The sequence below is a fragment of the Caloenas nicobarica genome, chromosome 3 (genome assembly GCF_036013445.1).
Source record: "Caloenas nicobarica isolate bCalNic1 chromosome 3, bCalNic1.hap1, whole genome shotgun sequence".
NCBI lineage: Eukaryota > Metazoa > Chordata > Aves > Columbiformes > Columbidae > Caloenas > Caloenas nicobarica.
Window position 1 is genome coordinate 116,861,212 of NC_088247.1, and position 27,994 is coordinate 116,889,205.

At 41.9% G+C, this 27,994-nt stretch overlaps 1 protein-coding gene across 2 annotated transcripts; it reads right to left on the reverse strand.

The window, feature by feature from the left end:
- On the reverse strand, nucleotides 1–27,978 carry SNAP25 (synaptosome associated protein 25). Of its 2 annotated transcripts, none has more exons than XM_065632200.1 (7): nucleotides 27,896–27,978; nucleotides 27,198–27,239; nucleotides 18,608–18,656; nucleotides 10,530–10,647; nucleotides 6,554–6,679; nucleotides 4,308–4,452; nucleotides 1–69 (listed from the first exon to the last, which is right to left on the reverse strand). In XM_065632200.1, the coding sequence occupies exons 1-7, from the start codon at nucleotides 27,965–27,967 to the stop codon at nucleotides 1–3; spliced, it is 621 nt and encodes a 206-aa protein (XP_065488272.1). In that variant the 5' UTR covers nucleotides 27,968–27,978. The 2 variants fall into 2 exon arrangements, with proteins under 2 accessions (XP_065488272.1, XP_065488273.1); XM_065632201.1 differs by lacking the exon at nucleotides 10,530–10,647 and adding an exon at nucleotides 10,785–10,902.
- Nucleotides 27,979–27,994: the final 16 nt, after the last annotated feature.

A 27,994-nucleotide genomic window follows, 5' to 3' on the forward strand; every position in this document is an offset into this window, starting at 1 on the left:
TTACCCACTGCCCAGCATCTTTGTTGCACGCTGGTTGGCTTCGTCAATCCTGGTTTTGTTGGAATCAGCCTAGAGAAACACAAAGGAAAGAAACAGATGAAGTCAATGAGAACATCTACAGTGCTTTGTGGGCACTACTTTAGTTTTGGCCAGGTCAGGAGAAAAAAAAAAAAAAAAGCTTGAAGGTACTAGAGCGTTGTGTGTTATAGTGGTACTAGGGACCCAAAATGAAATTACAGATTTGCTGGGTTTGTGACACTTGGGTAGCCTTTGAGCAGAGCTTTTATGTCTGTATTTAGCTTCCCTGAACTCTTGGAAATGCTATGCCAGGTCTGTAGCTGGTGCTATTGACAGTGCAAGCGGTATCGATGGTAATGGATGACAGGATGAGAACTGATGATGTACACAGGGATTTCACTGGTGAAGAGCTTCAATGCTCTCTAAGTCACTCAGTTCTAATTTACATCACCGGCCATGCAATCAAAACCAAAATTTTGGTCAGTGTGGAGAATCACTGGAGCTGGCAAGCCAGCTGATCTGATGTAGGCAATGCTGGCAGATACATTTCTTTGAAAATACATCAGTCTGGATCTCTTTGCTCTACATGTGAAAGGAATGGAATGGGTAGGAGCGAGGCCATTATTCCTTTCAACAACGTTCACCAGTGTAGTTGCAAGACAGAATAAACTCTCTCATTGGGCAGCAGCATAAACAGGAATTAAGAAAAGGCAGGGAGTCTACCGTTATTTGAAGCAATCAAACTAGAATTTAGTCCAGTGTAGGCTGGACCACTAACTTCACTGTCTTCCATGGGGTAGCACTTGCTTATAAAATATAATTTAAAAAAAATAAAATGGCACCACTTGGGAGGCTTAGGAGTTGTCTTTGAGTGGGAAGACGCTTTGACCGTGGCTTTCTGTAGCTCTGCAGAAGTTAGTTTTGGAGACTAAAGACATTGTTTTAGCTGACAAATGTTGGTAAAGCTCCATTCCAGCCCACGTTGCTATGCCGACTTATGCTAGCAGAGGGACTAGATAGAAAATGTTTTCAATTTTTGAAATCAGACTTGTGGGAAAGGTGGGAATAGCATTACTTCTTTAAAAGCATAAACTCAAGTAGCAACTTTTTTCTGTGGTGTGATGGCTGCGTTTTGTTAGCTTTGATGTTTGTTCCCACATCTCTGGGGTGTATCCAGATTGTGCGGATTTATTTTAAATCTCCAATTTGCAAAGACAGAACAGTGAAGCAACTTTCCCACACACATTTAAAAATCCTTTAAAAATGGCTACACTGATGTGCAATAAATCATTCTTAAATATCTTGGGCTTTTTCTCCATAATTGTTTTGGCAAATGCTATGTAAATGTATATTTTTGGCACAGTACCATGTGCCAGATCCTCAACAAGCATAAATCAGCATAACTACTCATTGTAAGCCACACTGCTTTATTTTAGCCAGGAGCTGGACCTTGTCTATCACAGTACAGTTTTGTGTACTTTTGCCAAAAGACTACCTAAAAATAAGTTAATGGTTTTGGAAGCAGCTAGGTTTGTCATGAAATACACTTCATCAATATTCAATCAATATTAATGTAATATTGCTAAATAGGAATACTAAGGTCTAACTCTGGATGATGTTGCATCCAAGTCAGTGTGAGTCTTTGTGCAGACCTTGTCACCTAGGTCAAGACTGAATGCTTTGAGCCCTTCCTACTTTCCTCCCAATTACTAATTACGGGTCATTTTAGAACCAGAGTCTTCTGGTGATGATGTCTGGGCTGTTTGACCCACTCATCACATCATCATTTTAGGTTTTGTCCCTTTCTCTCTGATCTGAGGGAAGGATAAAGCCTTTTATTCATTGCTATCCTGGTCACTGTGGATAGTCCAGATGACATCTCTGCATTATGAAATTGCTCCGGTTTGGATGCATGCATCCAGTTTAACATAAATGCTTTGGGTTAGCTTTGTGATGTACCCCAGCTTTTGGAAAGCATGCCAGCCAAGGGTCTTTCTAATGATCATAATTGATCAAAAGCATAGTGCTCCTGGCTGGTCAGGAAAAGAAAACAACTCCAGCAATGCTGTATGCCTACCACCAGCTAGGGACAGTGGTCTGTTGGCATATTTAATTGTAAAATAGATGTGTATGGTTTCAGTATTATCCAGCTAACCGTCGTTTCTGTCTTTTATAGAGGGTTTTCCTAATATATTGTGTTTCTTTTTCTAGTATCTCATTACTGTGTGTCCTTACTCTGAGGAATCTGGCAGATTTTCACTAAGACTGGAGACTGTTTTGTTTTTGTGCTGCCTTCATGATGACTCCTCTGTGTACACTGCAAGTCCATCTTTCAGAGACATGTCACTGTTCTTTAGCCAAGGGCTCTGCCTGACGAGGCCTGCCTGGGAGGCTGGATTTAATGAATCACATTACCTTGCAACGTCAGTTCTTTCTGTTGCTGTATGAAATGCCTAATTCCATAAGAAGACTGTGTGGATGTGGAAGGCCAGTCCCCCAGTTCGCCAGCTGCTCCCAGCATGCACCGCCTAGAGATTTGGACCGTGCGTTTCGTGTGCACAAAGGGCCTCGTGAATGTTTTAAAAATCCAGATGTTTGCAAGCCTGAACTGAAAGGAGAGCAGTGCCTTGTGAGGCTCGCTGGAATTTGTGACAGTGTCCTGCAGGCATGGATAGGATGCAGCTGACTCTCATCCACAGGGCATGTCTCCTGCCACTATGTTATGTCATGAGCAGGGTAGCTGGTAAAATGTAATAGCGCATGTCCTCATACTTGCTCAGAGAAACTAACATGTGTCCTAGACTTCTTATTTAAAGATTTTATGATGTAGGCTGTAGAATATTCCAGTCCTTTCTTGCAATGTAGATAGATGTGCAGCTTTGTAGTATTTTTCATATGAGTAGCAGTGGTAAATCCTTCTCCCCGTGCCCCTATTTTTCCCAGAAATATGAAATGCTCCAGAATGGCGTCACAGTAATATGTGCGTTTTCCAATACAGTCAGACTAACAGATGCAGCATTATAAACCTAAAGCTTTGACCAACACAAAGCCACGTGCTCTACTGTGTTATGTGAGTGTCTTTCTGTCAGAGACGAAAAGCCCACCTTTAAGACAATGTATACTTCACCTAGTTCTCTCTGGAGTCAAGCTCCAATAGGGAAAACTACTGATAAATCCTTCAGTGCAGTAATTTTTTTCACCAGGCTCTGATGTTAGTTAATTAACATGAAAGATAATCATGGGCATCCTGCTCGTGTGAAAAGACTTGCACGTGTAAGAAGGCTCAGGAGTACAAGCTCTACCGCTTAAGGTCAGAATTAACTCTAAGCAGCACATTTAAGTCCTTGGGTTAGATCCTCAGGTTGTGTAAATCTCAGCGGAAGTCAAGTGTTGTATTGATTTTTACACCAGATGCAGATCTAGCCTCTTATCTCGCGTCAGACTGGCTGTGCCTGTGCCTGGAGCTCTGCCAGTCCCAATGCAGATGGCTTGTGGATCTCGGGATCTGAGGGTGGCTGTGAGCTCCCAGCTGGTTTTGGAGGGTGCTGCTGTCTGCTTCAGAAATCTGCAATGCAGGTCTGGCCCTGGAATGGTGCTCTCTGTCTCTTTAGATGGTGATTTTGCAATAGTAATGCTGAGCTTTTGTATTTCACTGGGGCCATGTGTGGCCGACTTTTATGTCTCTCTCTAGATATAGGGGTATATATATATATACATATACATGCACACACCAAGAGAGCCAGTAGGTCCATCCTAATGCGTTTATAAGCAGGCAGCACGACAAGACTGGCTGCACTGTTACCATATGGCAAAGTCTTGCTTAATAAATCCCCATCCTCTTTTTGGGACTGGCCCTCCAAACAGGTCATCCAATTCTGAATTGCTCTAGGAGTTTCCAAGGGAAGGAAAGTCCAGGAAGGTTTAAAACTTGCCAGGGAGTGCCAGGGCATTCAGACCCAAGCCCCATGGCTCTCAGAGCACTTCTCCTTTCCCAAAGCTGGCACAGAAGGTGCCTTGATCTGTGCTAAGGGGTCCCCTTGCCAGCTGTTTTCTGATGAACCCAACAGTGCAGGTTCAACACAACCTGCACTGGAGGTTACTGATGTTCCACAGCAGTGATCTCTGCTTTGGCCCAAAGATTTGGAGGGAGAAGAAAGAGGATCTCTAGCAGCTATTTCTGTCTCTTGTCCTTCTCCAAGCTAAATAGAAACTGCGACGTGCACAGCCTGTGCTTGCAGAAGGGCAAACACAGCCCATCTTGGGGTTCTCTTAGATATTTCAGCTCTTACCTTCTCCATGATCCTGTCAATCTGGCGATTCTGTGTGTCGATCTCGTTGCCCATGTCCAGGGCCATGTGACGCAAGTTGCCAATGATGCCGCTGACCTGCTCAAGGTTCTCATCCATTTCATTTTCCCGGGCATCGTTTGTTACCCTGCGAGCAAAAATCCAATTATTTAAAGCAGAGAGGTTCCCCCTGAAACTCTGGTTCACCCAAAACCTCCCCTTCGCTTGTCACCTGAGGAGAATGCTGCTGTGCTCAGCTTTGAAGAAAAAGGATTAATAAGTAGCTAGCCTGAAAAACATTACATGCTTATTTTTTGGGTGTTGGGATTAATTGTCTGGGTTCATCACTGCTCCATTTATACTGTTTGCGCCAGCTGCCTCTAGAAGTGTTGCTGTCTGAGCTTGTCTGTACCACATGCTGCACCTCTCTGCTGGTGATGGTCCTCAAAGAGTGAAAGGTGCTCCGTTTGGACCTGTGTGTGATTAGAGTACGTGGGAAGTGCTGGAGAGTGGTAGAATTTCAATTATACCAGCTCCCCTCTGTGAACTATAGGTAGCTAATGGATACTGTCCAGTCCTCATATACTGAAATATTAGGAAAGAGCTGCTTTAGCTGTGAAAATCCTGACCTAACATCCTATTTAATTAAATGTATTTCTGGCAAATGACAGAAGCAGCTTCTCTCAGATTTACTGGCTTTAGCAAAGATCCTTTGTCTCTCATTCTTAGCACGGTCTTTTTCAATTTTTTTTGTTTCTAGAGGAACAACCTTGCGCTTGAACCAAGGCCCAGTTCTGCGCTCCAGTGACTGGAGAGGCATGTGGTGACTGACACTGGGAAAAGCGAGGTCTGTCGGTCCCACTCAGAAAGCTGCTACTTTGAGCCTCTTGTACAATTTGTGTTCCTGTAGGTGCCAAGAGGGTGCTGCAGGCTATTTGCAGAATAATAATGGTGCAGCATAACTTCCTTCACTGCTATTCTGTTATCATGCCCCAGCATTTGCTTTGGTGGGGCTGCCATCCAGAAATTTAAAAAATTAAAAAAAAAAAAAAAAGAGTGAATGGCAGACCCAGCAAACTTAAATGGCAACTCCATCCCACGCTCCAGATTGCATGACAGCATTGTTTCTATCACACTGGTTTCCCTTTATCACAGCAGCCAAAAAAATAAGTGGATAATAGTTTTTGGAAAGATAATTACTTATTAATCTAGTGTCCTTAATCTTCAGAGATCAAAGCTTTGCCTACTGGTATGCCTTTATCCATTCAGCTGATAGCATTGTTATCTAAATACATGCTCTATAAGTACTGTTAATCAGTAGGTACTTATTGCTGGATCCCTATGTATTGCTGGAAGTTTGTAGTTTGGTTGCCATTAGTATAACTGTGTGTTTCGAGCTGGCTTTTATTTGACTGCACAGGGATCGCCACTAAGGCACCAACGTTTCCCCGTAGCTGTGGCTTTACAGCAGCTGAGGAATGGGGCAGCGTTCCCCATTCAGCGAGGTTTTCTGGATAGTCACTCGCAGGGAAGCAGCATACCTCTGGTTAAAAATGTGCTTCAGGTTCTGGGCTTGGTGCTTTGGCAGGGAGCCTGAGTCTTTTTTCTTTTTGAAAAGAAAGGGATGCTGGATTCTTTGGTACATCTTCTGGCAAGGACGGATAATGAGCACTAGGTATCTTGAGACATAACAATAATAAACTAGTGTTTATCTGACACTTAATTTCTGAGGCATTTGACAACTGTCATTAACAAGACCCATAATAAGGCCCCAAGGAAAAGTGCATTGTTCACACCAGGGAGCTGGAGTGCAGAGGACAGTGCCAACTGGCCGTGACAGTCTGCGACCTCACATTGCTGCTGTCAATTAAATAAACAGATATTATTTATATTTTATTAATCCCCAAATCTGGGTCGTCTCAAGGAGGAAGGTTTAGGGCCACGTTTTCAAGCATGTTCTGGTTCTCAGGGCTAAGAGCCCGACTTCCAGGATTTCTGGCAACATAACCATCCTTTGGACTAGCTCAGGGAGGCACGCACAGGGCCATGGGAAGCCTTTAGTACCTCTCTTAATTGCCATCAACCCAAATCTGAGCACCCACCGCTCGGTGGAAAACACTGGCTCCATTTCATTACCTAGCACTGCTGAAGGAGTTAATGAGCGTCAAGAACTCATGACCATATGGGAGAAATCTAAATATATCAGTGAGGAGGAGAACAGAGAGAAAAGAGTGGATAAAAAGGCTCACCTGCGGATAAAGCCACCACTGATGGCCATCTGCTCCCGTTCATCTACAACACGTGCAGGCTGGCTGGCTACAACACCATCCTGATTATTGCCCCAGGCTTTTTTGTAAGCATCACTTGATTTAAGCCTATGCAAAAAAGATGATGAGTAACAAAGCATCAAGTGGACAAGGACAAAAGCAAAACTCTTCTCCAAGCTAAAAGCTGAATCAAGCAAAATGAGTTTTCAGATAGAGGGTCATTCATTGTATACCGATATATCATAACCCTGAATAAAAGGAGGGGTTTGGTGTGGGTCGTTGGATATTTTTTTTGTTGTTATTTTTTAAAATTTTTTTTGGTTGTTTTTTACTGCCACAATGACTCTGATGGTCAGAGGTTTTGTTTCCAATAGGGTGAATTGCAATTGTCAAGTCTACAACACTGCACACAGATTTTTCGGATGTTGACTTAGTTTCCAGAAAGAAGGCAAAAATAAAAGGAAAAAGAAAAAAAAGAAGAAGAGAAGAAATACAGATCAGTAGAAAACATTGTTTCATTTCAGTGACACATACGTTTTGACATCAAACACAGAGAACATACTGGCAGACAGACATGAAAACAGAACTGCCGAGTATAGTGTGTACATCACATCACAGCAACACACCCTTGTAGAGAAAAACAGATTTAGCTAGATTTTAACATTTTACTATGCAGGAGATTGGGATTCTGTTGGTATTTTTTTCAACACATATGTGGCATAATAGGCATTTAAAGCCACTAACCTTTCCCAAGGTGATTTGGGGATGATTTAATAATAAAATTCATAGGGTTTGTTAGATTTTTCAAATAATATATCGGTACTTGAAAATAGTGATCATACATCGACAGTTGATGTACAAACCTTTGTCCACAGAGACAAAAAGTAAAATAGGCAGAAGTGAAATGAGTGCAGGAGAAAAGATACGAGCAATCTAGCATCAGAAAGGGAAATTTTTCTACTTTTTTTTTTCATGCACCAGCTACAGGCATGAATAAGAAGTGAAGCATTCTCACTAAGCACAGTTGCCCCAATAGTTCATCATACTCTTAATGCATCAGCAGTAACAGCCTTCACAATAAGCAAGACACAGGCAAAAATGGATCATCACTTCCTTCAGGAGCTTTAAACCACAGGACTTTACAATAGCCTAGCAACTCATTATATTTGTTGTTTATGACAGTTACATGAGCTTTCTGAGAGCCATTTTTGACTGAGCCGCCGTGGATAGAAAATTAAAATCCGGGCATACCTTCAGTGGCAGATTAGCATGTGCAGCATATTTAAGGTTCCTGCCATTGGGCTTGTCAGATGAGATTGAGCACTTTAATGGGAGAGCGTGTTTGGGGCCTGTAGGTCTAAGTTCTTGATTTTATTCTGGAAATGGAGCAGTTTCCAACAAAGCTGTTGAGAACTGCATATCTCCATAGTTTCCCTGTTCTTTGGTCAGCTCCAATCAGTCATATAAACAGCCCTGTGGCTTGGCTTTGGGGGAAGGAACTGAACATGCTTCTGAAGGGATTTGGGAAACAACACAACAAATCCATCTCTGGTGTTATGTTCTCTCCGTGCCCCCTGAAGCAGCTCAGATTCTATTGAGCCTGAAGATTTGTTGCATACTCCACTACAGAATTAAAATGTAGATGAAAGATGGTCTTTCCTAGTGCTCTGTTTTGTTGCTTATTTCCTATCGAAATTTATGAAGACTTGAAAAGATGATGGTCGGCTTGCTTGTTCTTAGTTTTCTGAACTGTACGTCAGCTTTGGCATTTCTAGAAATGAGTGGAAGTAGTTCTCTTGCTGCACATACATTTACAGGGTTTTCCCTGTTCTTTAGACCTGTACAACTTTGAGAGCATGAGAGTCTCTGTGTTTGAGGTGAATGATTTTATACACCTAGAACTTGATCTCTGTTTTCTTGTGGACTTCCCATTAAAGTCAACAGTTGGAATCTGGGTCTCCTTATGCTCAATAGCAGTTGTCCTTTGAATGCAGTCTAGTCAAAGTTCCATGCCATGGGCGTTTTGAATCTCCTTAGAATGTAGGATCAAGCCTTACATTTTGGGAAGGCTCATGGAGTTGTATTTACTCTGTATATCAGCGTATAGTCATGTGGGAAATAGTTAATCTATTTTAAATATATGGCATTAATCTACCACCAGCCAGAAGAGCATTAGGGGATCATGGTGATAGTGGTGCCTAGAACTGTATGGATTTCTCTCTCTCCTACACTCCACTTCTCAGAATATCACCTTGTTCGTACCAGTTGAGTCCTGGCATAGTGATTCAAGGAACAGTCTTTAAAAATGTTGTTCATCCATACTCTGTTTCTGAACACTTTGGTTAGCAACGCTAATTTATGAAACCCGGCTGCAGACTGCAAAGGTCAGAATACTGCCTCAAAGCAGGGAAGAGACACCTTTAAAAATGAATATCCCCCACATGGAATGTAAACAGTATTTTTCTGTTCTTGCATTTATTGATTTCATGATACCGCAATCACAGTGGAGCGGTAAATGTTTTAAGGCCACGTGTTGGGTGTTAACCCGATCCATGCCACAGGTCAGGCTGTCAGTTCTGAGCAGCCTTTCCTACAGTGCAGGATATTAAAGCTGCTCTAAAAAATTGAAGATTCCTGCAAAATACATGGGAATTTTTTTGTACTTCAAGGGTGAACTTTTGATATGGGTGTTACGCCAGGTTTCTCTAGGAGGAGCAAGCCAGGATACTGCTCCTCTTAGAGCTGCAACAGCTTTTAGAGTCTGGGAGATGTAAAAATTCTGCTGCACACTCTTGTACCTGCAGCTCTTCCGTACTGGGTCCTCTGTATTAATGGCTTGGTTCACAGGAGGAAAAAATATTTATTTTTTTTTTTTTAAAGCTGAAGCAATATCTGCATTGTGTCCCAAGGGAATTGACTTCAAAATAAATGGTGACTGATAAGGCAAAAACCCAGTCCTACAGTTCTGTTTTCTGGCAAAATACCCACGGAACTCCATGACTTCTCTCTTTCCTTTGGTCTTGATAATCATGGCAGGATAAGACCCTGGCTGCGAACAAAGTATCTGTGCCACACAAACAGGGAGTATAATACTACAGAACCACTGCACTCTGCTTTGTTTCCTACATGATCTCTGGGCAACCATGTACAAATGTTTTCGCTGTAACCTGGTTGCATGCGTGCTCACTGCATGCTGCATTTGCCATTCCTCAAGGACTTCTGGTTGGTCCACTTTGTCCCTTATTTCCTACACCCGCATAACCGCACGTCACATTTCCATTTGGCATTAAAAACAAGCTTGGCATTACTTGGGGGACGGTTTCGTTCAAGTGTGATGGCATGCAAGCAAATTCGATGCATTTCAACATTTCTGCTTAGTGTACGTGCTACCCAAATGGGAGAAATTTGGCGTGTTCGGGTTTTCTCAAATTTGTTGCCTATGGCAGGATGAAAACCATTTCAAGTTGGGTTCCAATTCTGAAACGTCATGTCTCTTTCAAGATCTCATTAAGGACTATTGCTATTGAACAATGAAAAAAGGTGTGGTTTTCATCCATAATTTTGAGTAATGTTTATTATAACCTCTTCAGTGATTTTTCAGCTGTTTAGTTTATTCAACTTGTTTGTGAAAATACTTTTCAAATTTTAGGCTCTCCAGGAATAAGGTAGCCCCAGTGTTTTTGCTCACTGGAACTCAGTACACTTTGTGTAAAATGTTGAAACTTTTACCATTAAAAGGTGTCGACAGTGAAGCTTTCACTGCAGTATGCCTGATTTTAATGCATCTACAGTATTTCCCAGTCAGTTGTCTATGCTATGAGATGAATGCATTTGAACCAGAGTCGTTCTTTCTGCATGCCACATGCTCATCCTGCCCATGTGCCTAGCAAGGATGAGCTTCACAAGGCCTTTGGGATCAGCCTTAAGTGCTCAAAGAGATGAGGCAGGCAGCACCTACTTGTTACATGGACAGACACAAAGACCACAGAATTTTCCTAGGTCCGTCAAATTCTTTTCTGCTTCTTTCATGTCCTTATTGATTTGGTCCATTCCCTCTTCGATGCGTTCCAGTTGTTCTGATTAAACACAAGTATTTTATCCCCACAGAATGAAGCAGATGGAAAAGGACAAAGAAAAAAAAGACAAAAACTTCAGACATTCACTGTGACAAAAAACTGGACACCACATAGCAGAGCCGGTACCCAGTACCTACTTGTTACAAGGACATATGAAAAGGCCACAGCATTTCCCTAAATCTTTTAAATTTTTCTCGGCCTCCTTCATGTCTTGGTTGATATGGTTCATGCCTTCTTCAACACGATCGAGTTGTTCTGGTCAGGACAAAGGGATGACAGTGTGGAATGAATTGTATTTTTGTTTGTTTGCTTTTGTCTTCAACAGAACGTGAAAAATGACCGTGTAGAACTGAATTAATAATGACATTAGAATGCATTAATCTGAGCTGATGCATTGTTGAAAGGTTGTATGCCGCACTGGACGCCGAAGATGGTTTTTACTAATATGGGAAGAGTGAAAGAAAGGAGGAAGATGTTTGAAATATATTAATTTAAACAAGATGTAATGATGTATTAATAGAAACAAAGGGTTATAAAGTTTAAGGTCCGGAAACATAATACAATACATTCACTTACTAAGACACCAATGACATCCAAGAGAAAGAAAGATAAAACGTTATTATTTTGCATTTACCTATGTTAATACAAGACAAAAGGTGTCCTTCCATGGAAAATACTTCAGTTACTTACATTTACAAATCCCTTGGACTCAGGTGATTTGGGGCAGCGTAATTGCTTTGATTAGTGGGTGACTGAGTGGGAAAGCTGGTAGTAGCAGAGATGGAGCGAGCTGTGAAGAGCCATGTTCAAGTACTCCTCTTTCCAGGAGCTGAGAGAACCGAGACCTGCCACTTAGATTGTCATTGGAGATTAATTTCTAATCTGAGTAAGGCCTCAGGGCTGGTTTTCTTTCTGGTGTGGGTGCTGCCAATCAGGAGTAACCCCCGTGAACACAGAGGAGTTACAACCAGCACAGGAGCCTGATGCTCACTGAAAGAGGACCATTGGTTATGACATTCGTTATCTCTGTCCCCAAGGGATCTTAGGACAACAAGCATTGGTGACGACTCTTGTTTTCAGTGGGGTCACTTCTGCATTGCTCCAGGGTAAGTTATGAAGCACCAAGCCCAGTAACCAGTCATATAGAGACACGGTCTCTCCACTGGCATCAAACAGAATTTGGCTTATTGCCACCTAAGGCTGACGAGGATTTAGGGTTTTCTTAGTGACTTGGTAGCTCATAATGTAGTGTGTTAATTTCTTCACTATTAAAGCTGAGGAAAATGGCCTAGGGGAACAGAATGTCACAATGTAAAACACAAATACATCCCTATTCCCCATATTGAATATAAACACAGAAGTAAACCTGAGAGGAAAGGAACTAAGAGAGCACTGATTATAGGAGAAATTTAATGTCGTCCCTGATGTTCACTGAGCCCTATCTTAAAGAAAAATAAAAAGGGAGGCATTTTAGGAAAAAAAAAGTATGTACATGTTGATGTCAGTACAAGGCTCCTCTTGACTTTATTGGGAACATGAATAGGCCTAATTTCTTACTTAGGTTTCTAATAACATTTCAAAGCTGTCTGGGGGATTTGGATACTGAATTCCTATTAAATTTTATTTTATTTTATTAATTTTAATGGAAAATGGGTATCTCACCCCTACAGGGCCTTGAAAATCCTGGCCTAAATTATTCAAGCTGAAACAATTCAAATATTGAACTTGTGCTCTTAGTCTAATTCCTGCACGAGGCTGGGCTTTGGGAAGGAGAGGTGACACATTGGTATTGCCCACTGCATCTGCTCTTCAGCCACCAGGTCTCACTCTCCTCAGCTGGATGTGCCTGTCTCCTGATACCACAGGCGTTATTGATCCCAAATCCAAGGATACATTTAGAGGATCAGCGTTACCTGGCAGTGTCTTCTAAAAGGGGCACATATAATGTGAGCAAAGGATTGGGAAACTAATAAGGAAACCTGAGAGAGACACTGCATGAGTTCTGCCAGGTAAACTGCTGAGCCAAGAACCCAAAATGTAAGGTTGGATTGTTTTAATGCATGTTGTAATTTTACATTTCGGTTGGGAGGCTTTAGCAGAAGATTTGGCTCATGTTTGTAGCCACATATTGTCTATCTCATCAGAAACGTGAGTATGTAGTAGAAGGTGATACTGCTCTAAGTGTTCCTGCTCCTCGCTAACTCAGAGTCCTGCCTGCTCCTGCATAGTTGGGCAACACCGGCTCTTGCTCTGTTCTGCCTGAACAAATTAGTGCTAAATGAAGAGTATATTTGACATGACTCAAAGACTTTCATTTAAATTATAGCTCTCTTCAGGAACCTGACTTAATTTATCCTGCTTCAGGATTTGTGTGTGATGCTTGTGCTATTTCTGAATACACAAGAGATCCACAACTAATTTATCTTCCATTAAAGGAAACTTCATCAGTGTAAAAAGCCCATGTCATATTTGTAGCCCAGAAGTCTAGACAGCTGACTGCTGGTCCTAAAACCATTTGCTAGTTGTTAATGTCATGGGCTGGATTGTTAACTGGTTTAAATTGGTGTAGTTATGCTGGTTTCATGGAGCAGCACCACTTTATACCTGTCAAAGATCTGGTCCCACAGGCAAGGAAGTAGATTCATGAGTCCAACAACAATTATTGAGGCATAAATATTATCAAGAAATTAACATAATGGGGTCACTCTGGATTTGTTTTGATATAACCAATATTAAAATCTGGCCCAGAATGAATCACTGCTGCTAAGAAACCAGACGGCTAGCAAAAGGTTAATTTAATAATTTCGTAGATCTTCCATATTCCAACTTTGCATATTGAATTAAAGGATTTAGGGCAGACAGTCTGCTGGCATATACTGCCATGAATCTACGCAAATTCACACCCACCACAGATCATGTCCCTTACCTCCCATTTACAGAAGCACTCCAAGGTTAGAGTTTAAGCATCTCTTGATAGTTTGTTGCAGTATTCTTTGAATATACTACATCTATATATATGTTTAGATATCATATCGTTACATGTGATATATAAAAGAATTGGCATTGTCTGGAAGCAGAATACACATCAGAAGCATGTTTCATTGAGATTTCCTTCTTTTTTTTTTTTCCCAGGAAGCTCTGCTAATTATTAGCCCTTTTTGTTTATCGATACCATTTTACATCTGATAATGTCACTTCAATTCAAACACAGTGGTCATATATCTTCTTCACGATCTTACAGCAAACTAATGGCATATCTTAGGATAGAGGCAAGTGTACTTTTACCTGTATCATTATACTTATGAATTACTTCTGTATTAAAGCCATAGGCAACTGAGAGACCATAAACCAGTCCTGTGAGTTTTATGGTAGCATTGTGGCCCTTTGCCAGTGGGTCTTTGCCAGGGTTTTCCACAACAGCCCGGCAAATCCCCGAGAGGGAAGCTGTAGCAAGAGCATCGCTCAGCTGCTCCTGTGGTCTCTTGAGCAAACGTTGCTGCAAAAGCATCTTAACACAGTATTGGATTGAGGACCAGGACAGGGCAAGTGTGGATTTGCTCCTTCTTTGCATCCCATCTGCAATTTATCATAAATGTTCCTTGACTAGTGTCCAGGATCTGAGGCCTGGGCTTGAATGTCAGTTAATTGCATTTGGACAAGAGAACTCGCTCTTTTGCCTGGAGTATTGTGCAATGAAGCAATTTCCACCAAGGACAATTTTAAATTAAAAAAAAAAAAAAGGACATCTAAGAACACATTGTAATAATAATTGCATAAAAGAGGGCTAAATTTGAAAGAGAGTCAGCAGATTATTTCCAATGATACCCAAAGATCCCATTTTCCATAAAGCAGAGTCATATTGGGTTGAAGTACATTTCTAGGACAGGCTTTTCAGAAATCCTGAGTGTTGACCGAGCTGCGCTCTGAAAGGCATTACTGAGCACAGGTATGAACGGAAGGAAGTTGGAAGGGAGAGGTTGTGAGCCCACGTGTAGCTGTGCTAAAGGTAACACTTAGACAATGCACAACTTGCTTTTGCAGGGCGTTCATTTGTGTTTTGTTCTATACTACACTTGCAACATAATTAATGCCATTTTCCCTGTAGAATCTCAAAGTGTTGATAGTTATCTTTTTTTTTTTTGCAAATTAGCAAAGCATTTCTGACTGTGATCAGCTCAGCTCATAGGTGTTATTGGAGTCCCTCTAGCAATTCTGCTTTTGGTATCTCACTACCCATCACTTTTTGTGGTAGTTGTTGAATAAGAGATAAGCTGGGGAAGGACCCTGCACAAGGGGCTATAGTTTTGCTCTCTGATGCAAAGGAATTGAAATTATCTTTGTATTTACTTCAGTTATTTCTCCAGTGCCATAGGAACAGATCAGCCATAACTCATACAAAACTGTAAAACTTGCAATTCCTGCAAAAACTGTAGAGGTCAGCTGGCATGGGCACCACCATGTGGTGTCAACCTTTTTGCTTTTACAGTTGCACAGTTATTCCAAAGTTTTATCTCCATAGTTCAGCTTGGTCTGGAGTATTGATCTGCTGGGTAGATGAAGCTGCTCCCTGTGTTCACTGGCATTGCTGCTTTGCGTTTGCTGTTGGTGTGGTGCAGGCAGAAAATTTCAGTTGCATTGACATTTTCTTTGTGGCTTATCAAAGTTGTGGATGTGGCTGTATCTTGCCTTGGATGAAAAATGGCTCTGCTGCTGCTGTTGTTGTTGGAAAAGTTTTTCCCTTCCACCTCATTTTGAATAAAAGAACAAAATTATTTTGTAATAAACTGCATGAGGACATCATCATACCAAAAAAAAAAGTCCTTGGAGGTCCAAATCTCTCTGCCTGCTGATACTCCCAGGTGATGGGAGCTCCCTTCAAAGGAAGAGAGCTACCACTCTGGGACCCCTGCTATGTCCGCAATTCAGGTTTATCCCTGTATCCCCACTTTGCACTATCAGTTTCACTTCTACAGTCTTTTAACTAACATGCATCCAAATGTTAACATTTTTCTAAGCTAGCGGGTTTCAATAATGCTCAATAATCCTATGCAGCATCACATTTTTAGTGTAAAATGGAAATGTTTTATTTTAAAGCATTATGTACGTATCTATATTTAAATAAATAAGGCTGTTTGACTCAAGGCCAGGTTTTAAAAAATGTAAGTATTATCGGTGCACATAGTGTCTGGGAAATACTTTCTCACCGATGGAAAAAATCTCAACAAGGAGAATTTAACCTCTTAGCTCCTTCTTGTAGGTTCTCCAGGGGAAGAACTCTGTTGAACTGGTTTGGGTGATAATACCTGGCTCAGAAAATGGGAGGGACCAGTCCAAAAGCCCACTCAGATTCCCAGTGACTTCAAAGGGCACTGGAGGAAGGTCTCTAGTTTTTGTGACAGTTCCATCCTCTGTGAAACAGGAGTAATAAAAGCTCTTGTGAAGCTCCACATCTCTGTAGGGTCATAACAGGCTCTGTGTTCTGCTGCACACCCAGCTGTGCTGAGCATTTGGGCAACAGGACATAGGCAGCCTGGCTTTATCGTATAAATACCTAGTATTGTAAAATTACACTGACTTCTTTCCTTTTATGATCCCAAAGGCACCTGCCTATTGATGTCAGAAAATGCGTTCTGCTTTGCGTTATTTAGATTGAGATCAACTCAGAGAAGTTTTCCTTGTGAAGGCCTGTATAGCTTCAAGGCAAGCAATTTTGTAAGGAAATCTAGAAACAGAGCTTCAAGCAACTGCAGAGATTAGATATTCTGCTTGCCACCCACTGGAAAGATCAATGTCATGGGTTTTGTCTATTTAACACCTAATAATCTTAAGTGACTTGTGCAGTCAGCTGAAAAGAGATCACATGGCAGTGTTAGCAAATTATTTCCTTAATCTGATCATCTGCTGAGACATCCATGAGTTGCACACATTGCACTAATTACAGAGGGTTCAAAGTCATCATTAGCATATTTTGCCCAATAGTATAGTAAGTTCTTTGTTGCTAAAATAAAAAAAAAATATATATCAGGAATTATTACAGCTGCATATGGCTAAAATGGAAAAAAATTAAACATTTAGCATAGTACAGTGGTTACAATATTCCCACAATTTGTATTAGCGTTGTTAATAGCATTGTTAGGCTGTTTTCCTTGAGAAACCCATACTGTATAGGCAGAAGCTTAATTTACTGAACCACTTAAGGTATGACCGTAACCAATTTAAAGAGGCTTTTAAATTGGCTGATTCTTTCCTGCAAGTATCAACTAGCCACATCTCTGGCCATACAATATACATCTCAGGTTTTACTGTCAGTGAGAGTTTAATACTGAGTTCCCCGAACTCCAAAAAGATCAGCAGGTCCAGTCTCAGCTCCTCACACAGACAATCCTTCCTTGTGTGACTAGAGAGTCGGTCAGACAACCCATGTGCACAAGGGTTTAGCAATAGTAGAACTCCAAAGTAACAACGACAATAGCAACAAAAAATCAGGGTTAAAACCCAAATAAAACCTCCTAGCACGCTGTGGAAAAATACCAGTTAAATGAAAGAAACATACTTTCCCAAGACTAAACACAAGGGAAGTTACAGGAACCACTAAAGTTTCTGCTGATCTGTCTGTGAATCGCACACCTGGGTATTTATAGACTTTGTCTGACAACATTCGTGATTTATTTTAACTGTATAATTCACTTCTGAAACAAAACACATTATTTAGACAGGTGCCATATCTGTTTCAACATAAGTAATTTCTGTTTTTCTGTATTCAGTGCTAGTTCTTCCACTGCTGTTATTCAGAAAAAAAAAAAAAAGAGATTCAAAGACAACAAAATGTTCTCTGTAATTTTTTTCTTGTCAAGACAAATTGATGCGACAAAATTTGGTTAGGTTGAATTACTTTCCCTAAAGGAGGAGATGGGAGGGTAGAATTAATAAGACATACATATAAAAGCAAATAGAAGAAAATACTTTCTGCTTAGGTTCTGTTATTACTTTTTGTTCATTTTAGTGCCAGAGAGGCAGGGACATTACAGATGAAAAGGGTCCGTCAGTTTCTGCAGAGCATTTCCCAACAGCGTTGTACCTTTGCCTATAATCGTTGTCTGGGCTCAATGAGCATTATAGCATTACCTCTGTAGAAAACAATTCCTAATGCAGTTTCATATCATGTCACATAGTAAATAATAACAAGGGCTTTTGGGGGGGGGCGGGTTTGATTTAGAGTAGCAGAAATTTATAGTTTGTTGGTTTAACTTCTCTTTGGAGACACCATTTTGCTGGTGCTGTGGGTCTGCAGCAAATGAAGAATTATTAGTTGCGGAGGGGAGGGGGAAGAAGCTACTTGCTTCTTTGTAATATTATGAAGGGCAAAAATGTAATTTCCTGGAATGTGTTGAATATATTTAGCTCTTTGTCACTGTCATCTAAGCTTGAAAGCTCCCATGTGGTCAATTGTAATAAGTTGTTTGTGTCATAGCTTTTAATGATAAATTCCTGTTATCCTCACTGGCATTTCTGTACAACAAGCAGCTGAATTTCACACAAGCTAAGCCTTTTTTACCTACTCTTTCATTTCATTTAAGGTATGCTTTTCACTTGTAGTTAAACAAGTGAGAAAATTACATAGCACCTGTGTAAATAATGTTGGATTTTACACTTATGGAGGCAAATCTTCCTTTTGTGTAGCTGGATCTTGACCCAAAGCTTGCTGAAAAAATGATGGTTTGGATGAGTTCAGCCTGCAGCTTTCTTTAACATCAATGGGAAACATATCAAAAGAAATACAGACTATTATGCAGTTATTGTATGTTTCTCCGACAGACAACAAAGCCGAAGGCAAATTGATTCCTGGGTTCTCATGCACAACCACACGTGTGTTTTATGGTCCTCATTTTCAGGATTGCACACAGTTAGTACAGTATGTTGAGAAGGTTTATACTTCCTTACTGAAGCAATCTGAACTTACCTCCTTGCTCATCCAACATAACCAAAGTCCTGATACCAGCATCTTTACTCTACATCCCAATAGTGGTAGCAAGGTAAGGAGAGAGAGGGGGAGAAGAAAGAGAGAGAGAGAGAAAGAGAGATCAGTGAGGGAACACTCAGCCCTAGGTACGGGACATAGGAAGGCAAAAGAAAAACAGTGAAAAGAATGACAAGGTCATAATGGGCTGGTGGCACGGGCCAAAACCTTATGTACCTGGACACTGGGTACTCTCAATTGTATCATCAATCCTTCAGGATTCACTGGGATACTGAGCTACTGCAGAAAACACAAAGTCCTGGACTTTGAGATTAAAACAATCACTTTACACAAGGGTAGTTTCTAAAAAGAGAGGGTTCATCTCCCAGTTCTCTGAAGCAGGAGAAGGGAAGTAGAGGGTGTTGACATTGCAGGTGTACGTTCATCCCACAGGGGAAATTCCCAAGGAAAATAGATATGGCATAAATGTGTTTGGTAAGGAGGCATAGTGGTTTGTATGTAGCCCTTGCAACACAGAAGTCAGAAAGCTTACCTACTTAGGAAATCCATTTTAAAGCAGGCTAATATTTAATAGGATTAAGCTACATTTTTTGGCTTGGAGATCTAATAGATATGGATTTGACCCAAGTTTTAGTTCAGCCGAGAGACACCTTCAGCATCAACGGACTTTGGATCGAACTTGAAGGCAGGGTTTTTAGAACATCTACGTGCTGATCCTACTCCTGCTCCCATGGAGGTTAATGGGAGTCTTATCATCACCTTTGCTGGGCACAGAGCTGGAGCAAAAGCTGAAAATTCTGAGCTCCCACATGCCTAAATCAGCAGCAGGGCACTTTCACAAATAGAGTTTTTGCATGCGTTATCATCAACACTGGGATGTGATCAGGTGTCTCGGGTTTCTGAGTGCCGTGATACTAAGCTATATCACAGATCAGATTAGCTCCTTTTTAATTATGAAGGAAAAACGAGCTGCATTCTGCTTGGAGCAGTGATAATGTCTGTGAATAATTAATGGCCTGAATGATCTCCTGACTGTTGCATTTCAATAACAGATGAAGTAAAGTCCTCTGAGGCCTGTCAGTTTGCCAGAGGAGTTACCTGGATGTGTGCAGCAGTAATATAGCCGCTTCCATGAACATAAAGCCATCCATACCCTTGTGAAGCACATGAAGTTGGTGGTGTTGATTTTGCAGAGGGTGGGAGAAATGCCCACCATTGCACAGGAAGGTGAGGAACAGAAACCTAGAGTCCTGACCTTCCTTTTTGCTTCTTCAGGCCATCCCACCCTCTCTTTGAGGCATGTTATGGACTTCATATTCTCCTTCCTCCCAACTGCCCTGCTCACTGCCATCACTCGTCTCTTTTTCTGGGAGCAGTGAAGTGTCTGTGGCCGTCAGCTGCACTGCCCACATCAGCTCAGCTACAAGCCCGACTGCCACACTCGAGGGCTGTCTGGCTGGTGTAGCTGGTGCTTCTCTGCTTTGCTTCAAGAGGATCCTGCTCACTTCAAGAAGGATGCAAGATGCCTCTTATTGTGCTCTCATCTGCCCCTCTCTACACTTCCATTCTTGTCTTTAATGTCTGCGTCACTGTAGAAACTGGGAAAAACATCACATATGTGCAGCCTGGTTCATTCCCCTCCCTTTTTTCTTTCAAATCCTTGCATGAGTTGCCAGGTGGAGAAAAAAAAAGCCTTCTCTCTCTTCCCACAGTCGTCTCTGCCCCACTCCCCCTGGGTCAGCTACCTACCAGCTACCCGCTGCTTCTCTCTCTCCCTTCAAGCTCATATTGTGTTTATTTAAGTCCCAGCCAGCTTTTATTTTTGCAGCCTTTAGAAACTTAGGGTCCAAGGGTCATCTTCAATTTGCCTATTTAGCGTAAGGAAGCACCTTTAATGATCTTAAGTTTTCTGTAGGGCAGGTGCCAGATTTGCTAAGCACTAGATATACAATAGCATTTTGTCGTGCTCTTTCTATGCTCTTGGTACCCAAGGATGTCTTACCCCAAAATATTTATATGTATTTTCAAAAACGTGCCTCACGCAAACACAAGGAGGCTGCTTAGGTCCTGAGTCATCTTGTGTCTGAGTAAATATGGTGTATTCTGACACGGAGTCCTTCTAAATATTGGACTCAGAAAACCCGCAATTGGTGGTATAATAGTCATTGGCTTTCAGTGAGTCAGACATGGTCAGACTGAGAAATGTTTGCTGCTCCTTAACCCTCTGACCTTATTTTCTTGGATTATTTTAACATCTGAGCAAACTGCCTTCATGCAGCTAAGATGTCCAGTGACCTGAATAAGACCTATTCTGAGAGACGAATTCAGCAATTAGTCCTTATGGTTTGTATTTCATATTAAATCCTCACACAGAGCAAAAGAGGTGCAATTTTCTTTTACTTACCTGACCATCAGTGCCATTTAATTTTATCAGGCAATACTCTTAAGAGCAGCCTGCCACAGCATTGCTACTAATGTGAAAATATTAAAGGGTGTGCACTGAATATACTTCTCTGCATCTGAGACCTAATCCAAAGCATACCGAAGCCAATAAAAAGATGCTCACTGACAAAGACAAGAGGTGATTCAGACATCAAGTGACAATCTCCTTCTGTTCCAAGTTTCTATTAAGCATTAATTTTCAGCCTTTTCACAAAAATTAACTGTGTAAAGCCAATTCTTTTAAAAAATCACATTTGCGCATTTAAAACAGATTCATGCTTTCCTCAAAGTTCAAAGTTCATTATTTCCATTGTGACTGATCTTTTAGCTCAAAACCAAACATGTCTGTAAGACAGAACTATTTTAGAAATGCCCTCATTGGAGCAGGAGAGAAACACTCAGTAGCTGACCTTCAGTGACAACACACTGAGGCATCTCCGCAAACTACGAAGCCTCTTCATTTGCAGGAATATAGAGGAAGAAATGTGCCACACGAGTGTGTTTGGGGCCCAAACACAAACAATGTTGGCATTTTCTGCACGAGAACAATCACAGAACCTCCCCTCGGTCTCGGTGAGGGCAGGTGCCAGCAAACACACTTGAACTGGTTGCTTAGAGAATGTGTAACAGGAGGTGACGAAAGCTGTGTTTGCAAAGTGCCAGCCCAGAAGAATATGTTTTATAACAACTCATCATCAAACCTTGATAGCATGCTCCCAGGAGAGCCATGGTCATGGCAGGGGCCTGGTGACTGTGCTTTGATTTGTGTGGTCCCGAGGGCTCAGGAAGTGTTCTGACCCAAATCCAGTGCTCACCAACATCAATCGTATCCTTTGTGGAAAGCCATGAATGGGTAGAACTAGTGAGGTCCGTCTTATTATGAAAATGTGTGACGATGGGATGCTTTCCCCAGTATTAGAGCCTTTCTTTCTTCCTGTGCTACGGAGGAATTTCTTAAGACCCTCCAGCCCTTGCACAGGCAATCCTTTGTTTAGCTTGTTACAAAATAAGGATTCTCAAAAAATGGGATGCTTAGGGTAGTTCAGGCCAGAGAGAAGAAAAACAGATCTTTCATAGGACCCTACAGACTTCATGGAGCGCATGCCACTTTAATCCAGCTCTCACATTGGAAACAGCTTTCTCTCTCTGGAGTTACTTTTGGCTCTCTTGTCTTCCTGTTGAACTTTAAAGGAGAATTTGGACTGCTGGATTTGCCATGGTGCATCAAACATCTCACACGCTTGTCCTTTAGAAGAAGACACCACAGCACGAATTGCTTTTGTTGGAGCATTAAACTGACAGCTCTGGAGTTCCTCTGTTTATCCATAAAGCAGGAATACCGGAGATGATAAAACATACAATCTTTCTCGCGCAGCCCTTGGTCACGCTCAGCCCTGACTCTAGGAATGAGCAGGTCAACTGGTGTGTCTTCCCAGACTGTGATTTCCAAGGAGACTAGTGTGGGTTGCCAACTGTTTTTCTGCAAAGATCTGCCCAATTTTGCACACAAGGTGACCCCCTTAGAGCAGGAGACCATCACTTTCGACTTAAAAATTAATCAGCTTGGGTGAAACAGCACCGCAAAGTTTATGGAAGTTGATGTCCTTCAGCCTTTCAGTTGCGTTAAGCTCTAATGTTTAGATAAAAGCAAACCAACAAGTAGTACTGGTTTGGGTTCAACATGCCTTCTATGAAGCATGTGCCCTGGTTCTCCACTGGACCACCAGCTAAGCCACTTGTCAGAAAGCCAGAATATGTGATTTTAAAACTCTGGGCTTAATTCAGCTTTTAGATACCTAGCTCTGCCAATGGTTCAGTGAAGCCAGTTTAACTGCATGACTGGGAGCCCTTTCGGAGGCTTTAATACACACTATCCTCAATCTTCTGTAACAGCTTTTTAAAATTTTTTTTTTGAGGCTCTCAGAGCAAGTCAGCAACAAAACGTTCACTGAAATTTGCCCAGCACTTCAGAGGAGAAATGCATTGCTGTATCATTTCTTATTATTATTGTTATGTCACTTAATTTCCCAAGATGGGAATAAAACTAGGAAGGGAATTGGAATGATTTCTCAAAGGGTCTGTCAGTCCCTCCAGCAACACAGTGTGTTGCATCCTATCCTTGCCTGCTACAAGAGGCAGGTACTCCAACTTCGGTTTAGCCTGAGAGGTGATTTTCATAACAGTATAAGGGAATGACTTATCAGAGAATCCAAATCACTTTCTCTGCATTTCAGGACATACCCTGAAAAATAGATATACAGCTATGTGAAGAACACACACATTTCCACTTCAATGAAGAATTTTGCTTTAATCAATATGGATTATAGAGTTTGTTTTGAATAAATTAATGCAGACAATTATGTACCAGGACAGGCTGACATTGCTAGCACTTCCCAGAGACACTAAAGAGAAGTGTCAACACCCTAAAGACAAAAATGTGGTCCAAGAAACATTTTTTAGTCATCCATAGTAACGCGTTTCCTCAGCTCCTGCTCCAAGTTCTGTCACCCTGTTAACGCTGGAATGTCTATCCGTGCATGATTAAAGAGCCACGTTACTTCTCAGCCTATTAATTCACTCTGTGGTTCAGATCCTCAGCTGATCCGAATCTGTGAACCCCCACGTGAATCCTGTGTGCCCTGTTTTCATCTAATGTGATGACCCTGACTCCAATGCTACTCTGCTGGTTTACATAGACGAAGGGGTCTAATCCTGCGTAGGAAAAACCAAGACCAGAATTATGAATCTCCTTCCCCTGTGCCAGGTATATATTTCTGTAGAATTATGCAGATTAAAACACTTTTCTTAGTTGGACCGTTCCAATAGCTAATGATATCAAGGGAATTTTTCAAATTTGCTTTGACAAGCTTCAGAACAAACTCTAAATTAATAGAATATTTCTTATTTTATTCCTCAGACTAAGGAATGTTTGACTATGATAAAAATGTAATGGGAAACTTGCTTCCCAATCATGAATGAAGTTAGTAAAATGGCATACTGTGTGTTCAGTGTCCTGCGTAGAGCAGCATCATGAGGTTATCAAACATTTATAACTTACCGTTTCAGCTTTGATATGTTAATAAACTTGACTCTAACCCCCCCAGCATTTGAGAGGAGAAGATAGTCCTGTCTGGATATAAATGTACAAACCAGACCTTTTGTCTGTACATGTTGCTAAGTGCTTTCTTGCTGGGCTTTCTGCAGTACTGATCTTGTTGATATTTTTTTCCTGTGCTGCATCATAGCCAGAAACCATCTTTTTTTTCCCACCCTACAATGACTGATTTTCTTTAAAGGCTGTGGTGCTTCCACTGGAAGATAGTAGTAGACTCACTGCTTTTCCCTTGCATGCCGTATCCTGCAGTTCCTAAAGCTGGCTCAGAGGTAAAAAACTTGAAGAAGAAAATAAGAAGGTCAGCTGACAATTGTGTATTTAGTCTCACTTCTTCTGCCTCACTTTGTTTTTATTTTACGTTTTGGCCCAAACATTGTACAGTGCCATCGCAAAATACAGATATTTATAGCACTGGGTAGCTGAAATGAGCACTGGTCAGTGTAGATGTAACTGTGTTGCATGGGTATGCTGGGCACCACGGAGCAAACTCAGTTTTGTGATCTGCCATCCCGATACATAGCTGCCTTGGTGCCAAAGCAGTGGCTGCTTCACAACAGCCACTCACCACTTTTTGCTTCTCCTCTTGTGCCTGGACTGAAACAATCAGCTTCTCGCAAGGCTAGGTTATAAAAACAAGAAGCAGCAATAGATTGGGTTTTCCTCGTCAACATTCCCTGGGAACAGCACCAGGGCTTAGTCTCCAAACTCAGCCTAGTCTTCTTGGGCAAGGAAGGCACGGTCCTTTGGGGATGCTGGTTTTGTCCCCCAGGCTATGACCTACATTTCAGCATTAAGGATGCATTGTACTGCTATGGGGCCTCTCTGGGTGGACAACACTCTTCTGTCTCTAGAGTGGAGCCAGGTCAGTCTATTTATTCTTTATCTTCCTAGTATCTAACAGAGCAAAGCCAACCATGACAGGAATCCATCCATCCATATATATATATATATATATATAAAAATAACACTTAAATGTGGAGGCATCCTTTTCCTGGGGAAGGAATAACAGGTTTGCTGTGTCAAAAGGATAGAGTAAAAGGCATTCGTTCACTGAGAAAGAATATTCTCCATCTCTACCCACCAGAGAGGTTCTGCTAAGCAAGGGAGTCTAATTGGATTTTTTCTGTCTATTAAATCAGAGCAGCACAAGTTCAGTTTCAAAGGCACTCAGTTTGTCTTGTCAGTATAAAATCTCTCACTCCCTAAATGCTGCATTCTTTTAAAAGTACCTAGGAAATGGAGGGATCAGCCACCTGTTTAGACTATAGAAGAATTTTAAAGGTCTTTGGTAGTCAGATTAGTGAAAATAACATTCAGCTCATTGTAGAAGGATTCCCTTGACTACTCCGTGTGAGTTTTCGAAACTTCCCTATTTGGACAGGAAGATATTGTAGCAGCTGAATAAAAGCCAGGTCGAGAGAGATGCTGAGCTCTTCCAAGATGCGCTAGAGTCATACGTAAATTCATTGGCAAATTCAGCAGTCCCAGTTCTCCTCCCACTTTGCCATTTGCCATGATTTAATACTGAAATCCCAGTGGCATTCACAATATGCTGGTTCAATATGTTAGGAAGACTCGAGCAGTGCATAGGTCACACAAATACGGCTCAGGAGAGACAGGGCTGATATTTACTGATGGTTTGGCCCTGAGCAAATCACTTCCCTTTCCTGCTCCTCTCTTTCTTCCCACTCATCATCTGCCTTGTTTATTTAGATCACAGGCATTTTGGGGCAGCAGGCTCTCTTGCTTTGCATTTGTGGAGGTACCCATATGACACTCTCTTCCACGTCATTGAACTGATTTCAGCAGGAGCTACATCCAGCATAGAGTTGACATGAAGTGATGGTTAGAAAAGACATGTCCAGGGAATTGAACAGCAAAAAGGGACAGATTGCTCATGAGACAGGAGCACGTTTCGGCTGCACGGGGCCCAGAGCTGAAGTGTTTGTGGAGGAGACGCGATGCTGACTACGCTCAATGACCCATCTGTCTGTCTATCTGTACACGGAAATTTAATTTTGTCTCCACTGGCCTCCATTGATCTCCACAGTCGTGACTGATTTTAAGGCCATGAAGCCTGTGGCTGGGCTTGTGCTTGCTCCTGAATGTAGGACCTGATGTAATTTTCTTCCCGTTGTCTCTGTTGGAGACTCCTCTGGTTGTCAGGAGTACTGGTGCTGTCAGTGCTGATGACCCTGATTAAAAATGTCACCAGCTCCAGAGCCAAGGCTCACGTGGTGTCTGAAAATAATACATCCTGTCAGGCGGGAGCAAAGTTTTCTACCACCTGATGGAGGAACACTCTGAACTGAACTGAGTTTGGCAATTTTTGACTTTTAAACTCTTATGTTATGAATAGGGTGAAATGAAGCCTGACTGAATTGTTTTTTCCCTTTGGGGAGTGACCCCTCCAGGCAGCACTGAGCCTGGGTTCCCTTTGTGAGCACCATGGAAAAACAGAGAACTTCCTTCTCCAGAGCTGTCGATCTAGGACATCTCGTGAGCCTGGAAATCCTAATAAATGTTCGAGAGATACATAAAGTGGCTGTGGCTACTGATGCTCTATAGATAGCTGCAAGTGTTCATGGAGAGGGAAGTATTTTAAGACAACAGGGTAAACAGACCAAGGGCCTTTCTCACCATCACCACTTGCAGTTTTATGGCAAGAACATCAGAGCGGTGCTGGCATGAGGCTCCAGGAGCTCTGCTGCAAACTCAGCCGCTCGTCCCTGACTCCAGGTCACCTTCAGAGCCTGTTGTCTTGGTTTATCTCGAGTAGCCTGTCTCGATGGATACTCAGGTGTAGGCAAAACAGTGCCACAGCAGCTGGTCTGCACTGTGACACTTGGCAAAGGGGACACAGTGTCTTGAACGACCCTCGCAAGGGGAGACAGAGTGGCATGTAAAGCCATGGCCATGCCCTAGCAATGTGAGTTAAAAAAGGAACAATTCCAGTGTCAGACTCTTCATCACTTTTGCTCACAACAGAAGTGCTAATAAAATGCAGGTCCTTACCTCTTCAACAAGCTGCAGCATTCGACGGGTGCTCTCAAGGGACTGAAAAATAAAAGAGGAAAAAAACACTTAGATTTGGCAAGATACAGTTTCCAACGCTAATGCACAGGCTCATGCTGACAGTGTGTTTTTTCTACGCTCTATGCCTTCTCTCGAAATCAGGCCACCAGCAGGGTACTGGGGATCTCTTCATCTTCAGCTCTCTGTCAGGGTTTGCTAATGCAGCAGTTCCCACCGCATCTCGAAGAAGCTGCCGTGTCTGAGGCTTGTGCTCCCCTCACTCGCACATTGCGGCAGTAGCGCCTGGAACAGCTGGTGTTCCACTTTAAAAATAAAGGCTGTGGTTTTCAGCTAAGACATTCCAAGACCTTGTTGGTGACTTTTAAGATTTAGTAGGTTTGGCAAACTGAAGGGGTCCTCAGAAAATATTAAATTGCTGCTTTTTGCTCTGAGGCCAGTCAAATTGATGCAGACTCCAATACCTAAACCAAACTCACAATCAATAAATACCTTAATCTACACTAAAGATGACATTAAATTTTGCCCTGGCTCATTTCTTTTCCAATTCCGCTTTCAGTGTAAAGCTGACAGAAAACAGAATCAGCCTTAGAAATCCTCTGCCAGATCACCTCCTATTTCTGGATGTGTCTCTCATGCCAACCCCAACCCCAAGTTTCCAGTTTAGCGCTTGGTCTCACTTCATCGGCAAGCTGGTCGGCACGCCGTTGCATTTCTTCCAACTCATTGCGCATGTCAGCGTCTTCCGCCATTTTAGCTGTGGGGGTGTTCGTGGAAGC

What these genes read in the sequence shown, in the direction of transcription:
- SNAP25 (XM_065632200.1), bottom strand. Translation starts at nt 27,967, where the DNA reads ATGGCGGAAGACGCTGACATGCGCAATGAGTTGGAAGAAATGCAACGG. An exon ending in TATGTTGGATGAGCAAGGAG is followed by an intron (nt 10,648 to 18,607) that starts GTAAGTTCAGAT and finishes GTGTTTAATCAG; the next exon opens with AACAACTGGAACGCATCGAA. An exon ending in TTGACAGGATCATGGAGAAG is followed by an intron (nt 70 to 4,307) that starts GTAAGAGCTGAA and finishes GTGTTTCTCTAG; the next exon opens with GCTGATTCCAACAAAACCAG.